This window comes from Narcine bancroftii, chromosome 6 (assembly GCF_036971445.1).
Source record: "Narcine bancroftii isolate sNarBan1 chromosome 6, sNarBan1.hap1, whole genome shotgun sequence".
NCBI lineage: Eukaryota > Metazoa > Chordata > Chondrichthyes > Torpediniformes > Narcinidae > Narcine > Narcine bancroftii.
Genome location: NC_091474.1, coordinates 229,369,655 through 229,381,736, shown reverse-complemented (window position 1 = coordinate 229,381,736; position 12,082 = coordinate 229,369,655). Strand labels below are relative to the sequence as shown.

At 40.6% G+C, this 12,082-nt stretch overlaps 1 protein-coding gene across 5 annotated transcripts in view; it reads left to right on the top strand.

Moving 5' to 3' along the window:
* The window catches only part of slc8a1b (solute carrier family 8 member 1b), a 269,087-nt gene that overhangs the window by 239,449 nt on the left and 17,556 nt on the right, over positions 1-12,082 (top strand). For all 5 annotated transcript variants that reach the window (XM_069887653.1, XM_069887649.1, XM_069887648.1 and 2 more), the window contains one exon: positions 4,810-5,085. In XM_069887653.1, coding sequence (XP_069743754.1) covers positions 4,810-5,085 — 276 coding nt within the window. The remainder of the gene's footprint in view (positions 1-4,809; positions 5,086-12,082) is intronic.

Genomic DNA, 12,082 nt, shown 5'->3' with positions numbered 1-12,082 from the left:
GGTTTTATCTGCTTATAGTAGACTTAAAATGTGACAGGAAATCACAAAAATAGACTCTGTCTTTAAACAAAGGTGATTTTCATTATCAGCAGTTGAAAAATCCATAAAATTACACCCAAAAGGTTTCATTCAGGACGAAAAATCTTCATTGTCCAATGTTATTTGTCTGGTACTGGATTAAAGCATGTTGGCTATAAGGCTCTGTTTCTACGATGTATAAAGCTCATTACTAGAATGATTGAAGCCATTGTTTTCAATCCTTTCATAAACATCATTCCTTGGCCATCATTTCATCCTTTTTCTCACAACTGTCTGAAATGAAATCAAATAATATGTCTTCTTGGTGTTGTACTTGACTCTCAAGTGACCACATCTGTTCCACCATTGATGCCACTTTTTTTCACATCTAACTTCATTCCTGCTTTAGTTTATCCATTGAAACATGCATTGTTGCAACAGATAATTCGTTTGCTTGTCTTCTTTTATTTAAATGATGCCATGAATCTTGTTTACCCAAGCCCTAATCCAGATTGGGTTAAGGAATAAAATTCTGATCCATGTCTGTAGAAGACTACAAGCACATACATAAATAGAATAACAAATATGTAATATAAACCAGATGTGTCATTCAGCTTAACCTGTCAATGCCATCTTTTGGAGGGTAGCACATGAAGAGCAGTACAAGCCTTGGCTGACATGGGAACATGGACATTCATTTCTTCTCAATTGGTCCAAGGTATAAGTTTTTTAATAACTTATCCTACCAAATGCATCAAGTAGTTGAGTCTGCAGAACAAATGAAAATGCAACAAGATTATTACGTCTGCCCTATTTTGTGTGCATTTGTTAACTGACTACCACTAATGGTCTAGCTTTAACCACCCGAGCAACTTGCGGGATCCATAGACCAGCACCCCAAGGTCTTTGAGCCTTTATGCTGTTAAGAATCCTCTCATTAACGACATACTCTGCCTTTGTTGCCCCAATTCTTCTCGAAGATTTGTCTACATTTCAAAAGGCATGTTGCCCTCTGATCTGTGGTGGTAATGCTTTCTGCCAAATATTCTTGGCAAACTGAATGATTTGACTTCAAAGTTGAATTTCCAATGATATACATTTTTTCCAACTTCCCTGTTACTTTACTTTGGCTTGGCTTTGCGGACGAAGATTTACGGAGGGGTATGTCCACGTCTGCTGCAGGCTCGTTTCCCTGTACACTTGCATCATTCGCTGTTTAAAGTTCTGATTTCTAAATTGCATTAATTGGCTGAGGAGATTTTTTTTTTTTAAAGCCTTTTTTTGCTATTGTGAGACATTGAGTACCCATAAAGAAGTTTGATTTAGGCAAAACGCATCTTTTGTTCCCTTTAAAAGGAGCAATTTAAATTTCATTCAACAGCTGTTTTGGCGATTCTTTGTTAGGATTTTTCAAAGTAGATAATTTTACCTTTTTTTTTGCATTGAATATTCTAATTGCTGCTGACAGGATAATGCCAAATTGGTCTGGTAGTTGTAGATGGAAAGCAAAATTTTCTGTTCATTCATTGAGTAGGCAATAATTTGAGAAAGTCTTTTTAACCTCTGCCACAAAAGCCTGAAAAAAAAATGTATTTCAGCACAGGAGGTTATTCTTAACCACAGAAGAGGAATAGTTATTGTTATAACTTCTGTCTCTGTTCTTAATTATTGTTAACAGTTACTAAGTTTAAAAGCCATGATTTCAAAGTGTCCTCAGTACAAAAGGAAAGAAGGTTAAGTGTTCAGAGGAGATGTCAACAAATTCAATTGCCTTGTACAGTTTTTCAATTGAACTATCAGTTCTTCTAGGAGCAAAATGTGCTAAGATTTTTTTCTGATGATTTGACTGAATACTTTCTGGCATTTTCTGTGTTAATAAGATGACAAATTATAATTTAATACAACATCATTGCTGTGCAGAAAAAGTATCACAGTGAAAGAGTTTGAGGTATCTTGAGCAGAAAGTAGCTAAATTTTTAAATATTTCATAAAAAATATGGAACTTGGGCTCGTATTATCATGCTTTGTTTTCTCTGTAGAATATTTTATTTATTTTTTACATGTAGGCATCACTAAAGCCAACTTTTAGAGCCCATCTCTAACTGCCTTTGAAAAGAGATGGTGGTTACCTACTATGTAGGGCATGACCAGTAACCACAGAGACAATCTGAGGAAACGATTAGGCTTTAATACACAGAAGAACCTTGCTGGCCTGGATCCCAAGGTAGGAATGCAGCAATGGAAAGGTGGCTCGACCTTTATGGTCCAGGACCACGAGGGAGAAAACTTAGGGTATGAGTCATCCGTGGCAGACCAGCCCCATATATACAACCAACATATTACCACATACTGTTTAGACTGTCTGCAGTCTTGGTGAAGGTCCTCCCATAGTACTTTTGAATAAGGAATTCTAGGATTTCATCCCAGAGACAATGAAGGGCTAGCAAGGTATAGTACTTCAAAGTCAGGGTGATGTTCAACTTGGAGGATTTGAATACGGTCATGCTCCCATGCTGCTCCCCTTGCCCTTGGTCGAGGCTGTTAGTTTTGGAGGTGCTGTCAGAAGGATGAATGGATAACTGCAGTCCATTTTGACTGAAGGATTGCAGCTCCAGAAATGTAGACTGCTTTTAGTTCAGTGCTCAATTCTTCAGAGTGGGCCCTGAAGATAAAATGTGGGATTGAGAGAAAACTGCTACAATGTATCAGTCAGTATACACTAAACTGACTCACCAGGTTAGGCAGTAGTTTTAGAAATAAAAATAGTTTTGAAGCTGTGACCTTTTAAGAGCAAAACACTTTTGAATCATTTTGTCCTAATTTGTCAATGTATCACACATATTTATATTTGCATGCACATATTTTGAGGTCTTGTCTTCACTTGATGTCGACACCGTAATCATGAAGGACAACAAATTGATTTAGATCAGTGGTTTTCAAACTTTTTCTTTCCACTCACATACCACGTTAAGTAATCCCTGTACCACAGGTGCTCTGTGATTAGTAACGGATTACTTAAGGTGGTATGTGAGTGGGTGGAAAGAAAAAGTTTGAAAACTACTGCTTTAATCGTACCTCATTGACTCGTTATGTGCACGATTTCATAACTCTAAAGGAAATGGGCCAATGACAATTTTTCTCAATATTTTGTAACAATTGGATCTTGAGGAGTGGTTCTCAACTTTTTTCCCACTCACATACCACCTTAAGTAATCCCTTACTAATCACAGAGTACCTCTGGCTTAGTTTGAAAACCACTGATTCAGATAAACTCAGGCCAACTTATTAATGTTAATTATAATGCACTGCAGCCATATTGTGAGCAGCTGATTTAACTAGTTATTTTTTAACATACGCTAATTGTAAACTACTGTCTTATCAAGTTCTGCAGAAGCAATTCTGTGTACCAAGAGTTGTGAGTAGAGCTGTAAATCCAGATTTTAATTTATATCAGTAGCTTCAAGCAAAAGTCATTACCTCGGATGCTAATACATTTGTGTATCATTTGGTATATAATAAATAGCATGCACACGGACTTCGTCTGAAGTGCATTGTCAATATTATTAAAATCATCAATTCCTTTGTCACTATAAATAGGCATTAATTTTTAATCTATGGTTTAGTAATTCAGAACAAAAGAACTTAATCTTCGAAGTGGCATTTTCACAGTGCTAAACGGAGACACATTTTCCAATAGTAGCAGTTAATTTTCCAATGTGTTTCGCATTGTATGATGTTACTGTCAAATAAGTTGTGGCATTTATCAACAATACTTCTAATTATGTAATGGTTTAATTAAAAAGAATCCAATTATTAGGTTTATTTAGAGTATTTGTGTTTTACTTGTGTAGCAATCAGCAAAATCAAAATGCCACCTTTTTAAGGTCAAAAACATTTCCATTTTAATATTAAGCCTTTCTCCAGCTTTGCAAAACAAAACTGCTGTTATATTGCAGAAACAAGAGAACTGCAGATGCTGGAATCTTAAGTCAACAATTAGCCCTTTTTTTCACTGGCATCCCAGTTAATTGGCCATTTAGTGTCCTGGTTAAGGAAGCTGTTTTTTTTTGCTGTTCCCACTGGGCCACTTTTAACCAGAACACTATCTGATTTCACACTGATTACAAGTCATCCACAGGAATGGGAGAGTCTACCTTCAACAATAGTCCTGGGATGGAACTTGTCTTTTTTCCACTGGTTTAATCAGCACGTCGGTGCCAGCTGACGGCAGGGATGTGAGTAGGGATCGAGGCTGTCAATTTCCGGTGTGATTTTGCATGATTTGATGCCAGCATGCCAATTAATTTGCTTTTCCACTGGACTCTTAACCAGTAAATTGGCCATCCGTTCCTGGCACAAGGTTCCAATGGAAAAGGGACTATAGAGAAGCAGGAGGGAATTTAGCCGATCAGGTGGTATTTATGAGCAGGCAATGTTTCAGGTTGGGATCCTTTATTCCTACTCTGATCTAAGTGGTATAAAGTGCACACTGGTTTTTGAAAACCATGCAAAATAAATTAAACGACATGTCCAGATACAGCACCTGTTAGAAAGATTTACACTGATCCAAAGAGGTATCTATTTTTGACATTTCAGAATGTTTTATGAAAAGTAAAAGAATGCCATGGGGGAAAAGGGATAATCGCCACTAATGTCCATTTCACGCAAACTCGAGATTTAAATTTAACGATGCCAAGTGGATATCACTTTCTGATACGTTCTAATCCCAAATACATGTTTCACTGGAGCATTAGCTGCTCTTCTTTTCATAATCTTCTGCCTTTTCTGCAGGGGAAGATGACGATGACGATGAATGTGCGGAAGAGAAGCTTCCTTCGTGCTTTGATTATGTCATGCACTTTCTGACTGTCTTCTGGAAAGTTCTTTTTGCAATTGTACCTCCTACGGAGTATTGGAATGGTTGGGCCTGCTTTGTAGTGTCCATTCTAATGATTGGCATCCTGACTGCTATTATCGGTGACCTGGCTTCACATTTTGGCTGTACGATTGGACTGAAGGACTCGGTTACTGCAGTGGTGTTTGTGGCACTGGGAACCTCTGTTCCAGGTAAAAAAAAACGTCTTTGTTGCTCTTGTATTCGGTTTTATTACTTTAAATACTGTTGGATACCAAATGAGTTTTGCAAGAATTGTATTCTAATTTCATGCTTGGGACTTGCTTTCTCTCACCATTTTTGGTAACTAGTTTTTAAGAGTCATTATTGCTATGTTTTGTGGCTTTGGCTGCCCAAGTTTCTCTAAGTCAGTATAAATGTAAAATATAAAAGTACTATTGGGGATAGAAATTGAAATTAGAGTGAAGGTGCTAGAATGTCAGCTCCTTCCATTTACAATGTAAATTCATAATGAAAGGAACTTTATTGGTGTGGGTTATTTCTCTTCAATGATCAGAGTGCTGTCTGCGTAGTTGATCTTTTTGGGAATGGTTTTGGAGAAGATGGACTATTTTCAAAAATGTTCATCTCAGACTTTGGCACCAATGGGAAGAAATTGGTGTCATTCAATAATTGCACCTTCTGACTATTCTATAAAATACATCCTGGACTGTGGGATATGTGGCCTGCCATGTGTTTCCAAATATTTGTCTGGACCTTTACCCGTTTGGAAGTGGAATGCCTAATTGCTTAATACTGTTGACTAGAGTTTGTTTTTGTTTTGATGCTACACCCTCAATTGTTTTGTGCATATTTTTTTTCTCTGTGGTTTCCTCTTCCTCTTCCTTTGGCTCTTTGTCTATTCCCTGGTATGTGTTCAAGGTTGGAATATTTTGGAAGAAACATTTATATATTATGGGGCAACAGATCAGTTTGGTCTTCAAATTACAGGCAAGCAATGTAGAAGCAGGCCTTTGTTTCTGTTCTTAAAACATTGCACAATCTGCTGGAGAAACTCAGCAGGCTGAACAACATCCCAGATGGGAAGGAATGGTCAACATTTCAGGTCAAAAACCTTCCATCCATGACCTGTTTCCAGTTTGAGATTATCAACTTCTGAAAACTTCACTTGTCTAAATATTCATAAAATCGAAGAGCAAGTACCAGACCCACAAACTGACCATGTTGACGTTCTAATATCTTCACTCTAGGCAGTCATGGATCAGAAATTCCCAGGACTTGGTGGAACTTTGCATACCTTTACGGAGGCTTTGAGCACATCTTTGAATCTTTTCCTCTGCCTGGTACTTTCTTCCTGATGAAGTTCTGGTGTGGGGCATGCAAAAAATAGGGTCTGCGAACAAAGGCAAATTAGGGCTTCAGGTGGTTTTGACAGTAGTTTTCCTGACTTTCCAATGAATTTGGAAGATTTTAAAAATCCAACATTATTATTTTATCAGTAATTGGAGATTCATGCTGTAGGTGGTCAAGTTCTCAGAAACACGTAGTAGACCCCTGCTGACTGGAAACAGAAAAATAGTATTAAAGATTAAACTTTAAATAAAGCATGAAATTCAAAGGCTTGGGGCATTGAAGGTTCTGATGATTGTGATCATTGTTTTGAGGAGGTTAGTCCCAAGATACTGGAATTCAACCTGTTTTCCATGATCACACTATAATCTTTGTTGTCAGCGTATTGTGGTACTGCAAGAGCAGATTCGAGGAGGAATTTTATCTTGTGGATGTTGAACATCCTGCTTTCTGCCTCAGTGAATATTAGCAATGGCTTGGAGTTCAGCCTTGTTTGCATATTGCTGCTTGACCCCAGAGATTTTGGAAAATGTGTCTGTGGTTACTGCAGGTTGAACGGGTCCACATTAGCTCTACAGATTAGCTGCATTGTTGTGGGAAGCTCAGAAGAAGAGGCAAGATGCAACATCGCAGAAATTTGTTCAACCAAGAAGCAACTATATTTGATTACTAATTTTCACTGAGATTACCTCTGTTGGTAAATCCATTGGTTAACATTTAGGTTGTTTGCCATGTGAAATGGAAACGAATTTCTGAGCAGCTGGATCTGATGGACGTTCCACAGTCCTTCCTGATGAATGGAATGAAAGTCATTCATGAGGTCACAGGCAATGAAAAGTGACTGGTGCTGCTCCCTGTATTTCTTTGAAATTAGGATTAATATCAAGAACAGTTGCACTATTGGTATCTGTATGATTAAGAGGATAAATTCAGTAGTTCCCAAAAGCTGATGTGAGAACTGACAACCCATGCCTGCTTTGTGGAATAGGAAAGAGCCTGGTTGTGCAGAGTGGTTATTAGTTGATGAGCCAGCTGCATCAACATTCTGAACTCGGTCATGAAGTATAATAGCAGGTACTGTCTGAACTGCAGGAATTCAGCAGGTCCAGACAGCCTCCATGACTAGAAATGGTCAGTCACTGTTTTGGATTTGGACCCTCTATCTATCTATGAATGCTGTCTGACCCGAGTTCCTCTGGCAATTGGGTCTGAGCCAGCTCTTGAGGCTTAATACTATGCCGGCTAATCCATTCACTTTCAAAAGACGAATATCAGCACGAGGTTCCGAGCCTAACAAGATATGACAAGCTGTGCCATAAGAAAAATCAAGTGGTATACATTTATCTTGGTGAATGCCTGTCCTGTACTGTCTAAGGTGAAATTGACAAGATCTCCATTAAGATCAGAGGAAGTGAGTATTGTTGGCATTCCCCAAGGAAGGAAATGGTTGAAAGCAGAGGTAAAGTGATTACCGCTCACTTGCAGTGAACGATAGATTAAACCGTACAAATAAGGATGAAAGTGTGACACTTTATCAGGAGTTATGATTTAATCAAGAAAGTAACCTGCAAATTTGAAAGTCAAAAATGTGAATAAATATCTGTTCCAATGTGGATGATTGTATAGGTAGAAGCTGACATGACTACAGAATATATTGAATTAAATATTCACAGAATCCAATTTTCCTTCATGACGAGTTGCAGAAACAATGAGTTGGTCCGTTGGGTTTTGATGCATTTTTGCAAAACATTTTATCAAATACTTACCACATTCCCTATTCCACATTCTGTCTCTCAGATGTTTATTTTGGGAATTTCATGTCCAAAAAAGCATTAATACATTTGTCTTTTAAAACAAAAACCTTGTTTTCCTTTATTTTTAGGTAATGCCTTGTTTTCTGTGCCCTAGTTACCAACTGATAAGTGGAGTAAATTTTGCTGAAATCTGTCATTATCTTGAAGGCTTTTGAAATTCCTTGCCCATTTCTGCTGTGAAATGCATCCTGATCTTAATCTTGCACCTAAAGCCCATCCCTAATCATACAAATGAAGCCTTCTCTGTTATGATGGGTGATGCACCATCTATTACTTCAAAATACTAGAAGTTATATAGAAACAGGCTTTTATTTTAATACAGACTGGAGGCACGTCCATGCTGGTCGACTGTCTTAGGCTAAGGAGGGTGCTGTGGCACAGTCGCCTTTATTCAGGGGTCTGTGGGAGGAGACACAGGTACAGTCAGGAATGGGCATGTCCTAACATACCTAAACATGTACAGTAGTTATCCACATTCACCCTTCATTTTAGAAAGAGTCTAGCAGGGTGAAGTGAATTAAATGGTCTTACAAATAGAGTCTTTCAGGTGGTCTGGTCTGTCGCTGCGATCATTGTGGTATCGGCTTCAGCGCAGCTGTTAAATCCTGGATGGTCTGGAACACCTGTATGTTGTCATCGGTGTTGGCTTGGTGAATGCATGGCAATGGATCTGGCATGCCATCCACTGGACCTAGGGTAACAAGCCATGGCCCTGGTGCATCATGGAGAGCCATAGATGAAGGGGGTGCAGGGTGGTCAGCAATGGTCTCAGGAACTCCTGAGGGCGCCAGGTCCCGAACAGAGGCCATGTCCTCGTGCCCGTCAGGGTACGCCACATAGGTGTATTAGTCCTTGAAGCGGACTTCCTTGGGGAGAAAAATATTCTTTCATGTGAAGTGGCATTGGTGGCTGTACATAGGAGCAATCTGATTGAATGGAGCATCTTGCCAGCAGGAGACAGGAAGGCCTCTATACCTCAGGGCTAGGAGGATGGACTTCCAGATGATAGCACTCTCTCTTTCCACCTGCCCATTCCTTCTGGGGTTGTAACAGGTGGTCCTGCTCATGGCGATGCTTCTGGTCAGCAGGTACTGATGCAGGTCATCACTCAAAAGCAGACCCCTTGTCGCTATGGATATAGCAGGGATACCCAAACAGGATGAAGAGATTGCACTTTGATGACTGTGGCAGTGGTTGTGTCTGGGCAGGGGATGGCGAGCGGAAATGTGAGTACACATTGATGTTCAGGAAGTACACGTTGTGGTGAGAGGAGGGGAGGGATCCCTTGAAATCAATGCTCAGGCATTCAAAGGTGCGGGTATCCTTTATCTGAAGTACTCTCTCTGATAGATAGAAGTGCAGTTTGCACTCCGCACAGACCTGGCAGTTTCTGGTCACGGACCTGATCTCCTCAATGGAATAAGGTAGGTGGTGGAAAAACCTGGTGACCCTTGGATGGCAGAGGTTTTGTGAAGGGCTATTTGTGCGCTGGCACATGTTCTGTGAGATAGGGCAGCTGGGGGCTCATTCAGTTTCCAAGGCCAGTATGGCATATTATTGAAGGTAGAAAGTTCGATTCTCTACCTCAATATCTTATCATTTTTGATCTTATCTCACTGATGATTGTTGAACATGAAAGCAGCTGCACGTCGATCAGTCAGTAAGGTAAATTGTTTGCCAGTGAGGTAGTGTCTCCATTGCCGTACCACCTCAACAATGGCTTGGGCCTCCTTCTCAACAGAGGAGTTTCAAATTTCAGGGCTCTGGAGGCTGCAGGAAAGGAAAGCTACAGGTCCGCCTGCCTGGTTAAGGGTGGCTGCCAGGGAAAAGTCGGATCCATCGCTCTCCACCTGGAACGAGGTGGATTCATCCATAACATACATTATGGCCTTGGCCATGTTCGCCTTGATGCAACTGAAGGCTGCATGGGCCTCTAACATCAGGGGAAAAGAGGTGGATTTGATGAGGGGGGCAGGCCTTGTCCACATAATTGGTGATGAACTGTGGATAGAAGAAGAAGCCTGGCACCTTTTCAGGGCTTGAGGCTGTGGGGAAGGGGGAGTTCCAAAAAAGGGCACATGAGGTCGGGGTCAGGGCCAATGACTCCGTTCTCTACAATGCAGCCATGGCAGGTTGTGTGAAATACACATTTGTCCTTATTGTATGTAAGGTTAAGGTGTTTGGCGGTCTGGAAAAATTTTTGGAGATTGGCATCATGATCCTGTGGATCATGGCCATAAATGGTGATGCCATCCAGATACAAGAATGTGGCCTGCAGGTCATACAGGTCTACCATTTGGTCCATCTCAAACTGGAAGACCAAGACCTCGTTGATGATGCCGAAGGGAACCTTCAGGAAATGGTAGAGGTGGCCATCTGCTAATATATTAGCAGCCCTCCAGGCAGATAGTGAACTGGTGGTATGCTGACTTAAATCATTAGTGGAAAATACCCGATATTGAGCGATTTGATTTACCATGTCGGATATGCGGGGAAGAGGGAAACTATTCTATGTTTCTGATGCCTGTGACATAAGCATCTCTAATCAAGTCCTCCCTGTTCACTGAGGACATAACATCTTTGCAGGTGCAGGCTCATCTGAGAGCTCCCAAATCCCATAGGTACGTGCTGCTCAGTTTCCCCAGGTCACTGTTTTCAGATAGCCAGGAGATGCCGAGCATAGACCTAGTTTACCTTCTTCAGGAACTAGCTTTTCAGTATTTCCATCACCTTTGGGTATGGCTCGACATCCCTGATCATCGAATATACTAGGGCCTGACCCGGGAATATAGCACTTGCAATCTGTCATTCTCTTATCAAACAATAGTAGAGGAGGCCTGCAGGAACACTTCAAAGCAACGTGGCCAGAGTTCGAAGCTGTTGGATGCGTCAGGCAATTGTGGGTCGAGTTCCAGCTTTTCTGGTTTCAAAATCTGCTCCATTATAAAAAAAACTGTTGTTAATAAAATTTTTACACCATCAATTACTTCAAAGACTAGGCTTTTATTAACAACAGAATTGAGGCACATCCATGATGGTCGACTGTCCTGGAGTGAGGAAGGAGCTGTGGCAGTTGTCTTTATTCAGGGGTATGTGGGAGGAGCCTCAGGCATAGTCAGCAAGGGGCATGTCCAGGCAAACTATAACAAGTACTAACACAGCCAAAACATATATACAGTGGTTTACCACAACAGGGAATGCTATTTAGCCCCTGAAGTATATACTTCCATACAATTGAACAAAGCCAAAGTGCATAGCTTTAGCTACATAATCTTCAAAATTATTTGCCAATAACTCTTAGCAGTCTTATTTCCTGTGTAATCCCTCAGTCCAGAAACACACATTCACCATCATTCTTCATTCTCTGCCCTTTCTATTTGTGTTTTGATGCTGGATGGTCCACCTAGGCTGAAGGGTCTTAACCTGTGCTGTGTGATTGACTTTTTAATGCTCTCAACTCTAAAGAGCTCTTTGTACAGCATCCCTTTCTGAATTCATATGCCTAATAACTAATGCATTTCCTTTTTCCAAAGCACTTCAGATTCATCAACTATAACAAATCTGACCCTGTTGCGATGTTTGTCTATCTGGGCCTTAAAGGGTTGTGTCCCTAGCCAGGTCGGATCATTCCAGACTGGTCGGCCACCTGTGAAGAGCTCCTGTCTTTTGCTAATAAAAGCCTTGGTTTGGATCAACAAGTCTTTGGTTCTTTCGACGAGCTCTACAGCTATAAACTGCCCAGGTGGAATATGAGATGGTGTTGGGCCTCACTCTGATAGTGGAGTAGACCAAGGCTGGACAGGTCAGTGAGGAAATGGGAAGAGAGAATGGCATGTAACTGGGAGCTCACAATGTCCATTGTAGACAGAATGCAGTTGATGTGGTTGGAGGAGATGAATGTGAAACTTTGCCTCACCAGGAAGGGTTGTTTTGGTTCCTGGATGGGATGAGGGAAGTGGTGTAAGTGTAGCATCTTCTGTGACAGCAAGGGAATTCAAAGGGAGAGATGGCTCGACTCCTAAAAGTTAAGCTGTAGATTTTATTT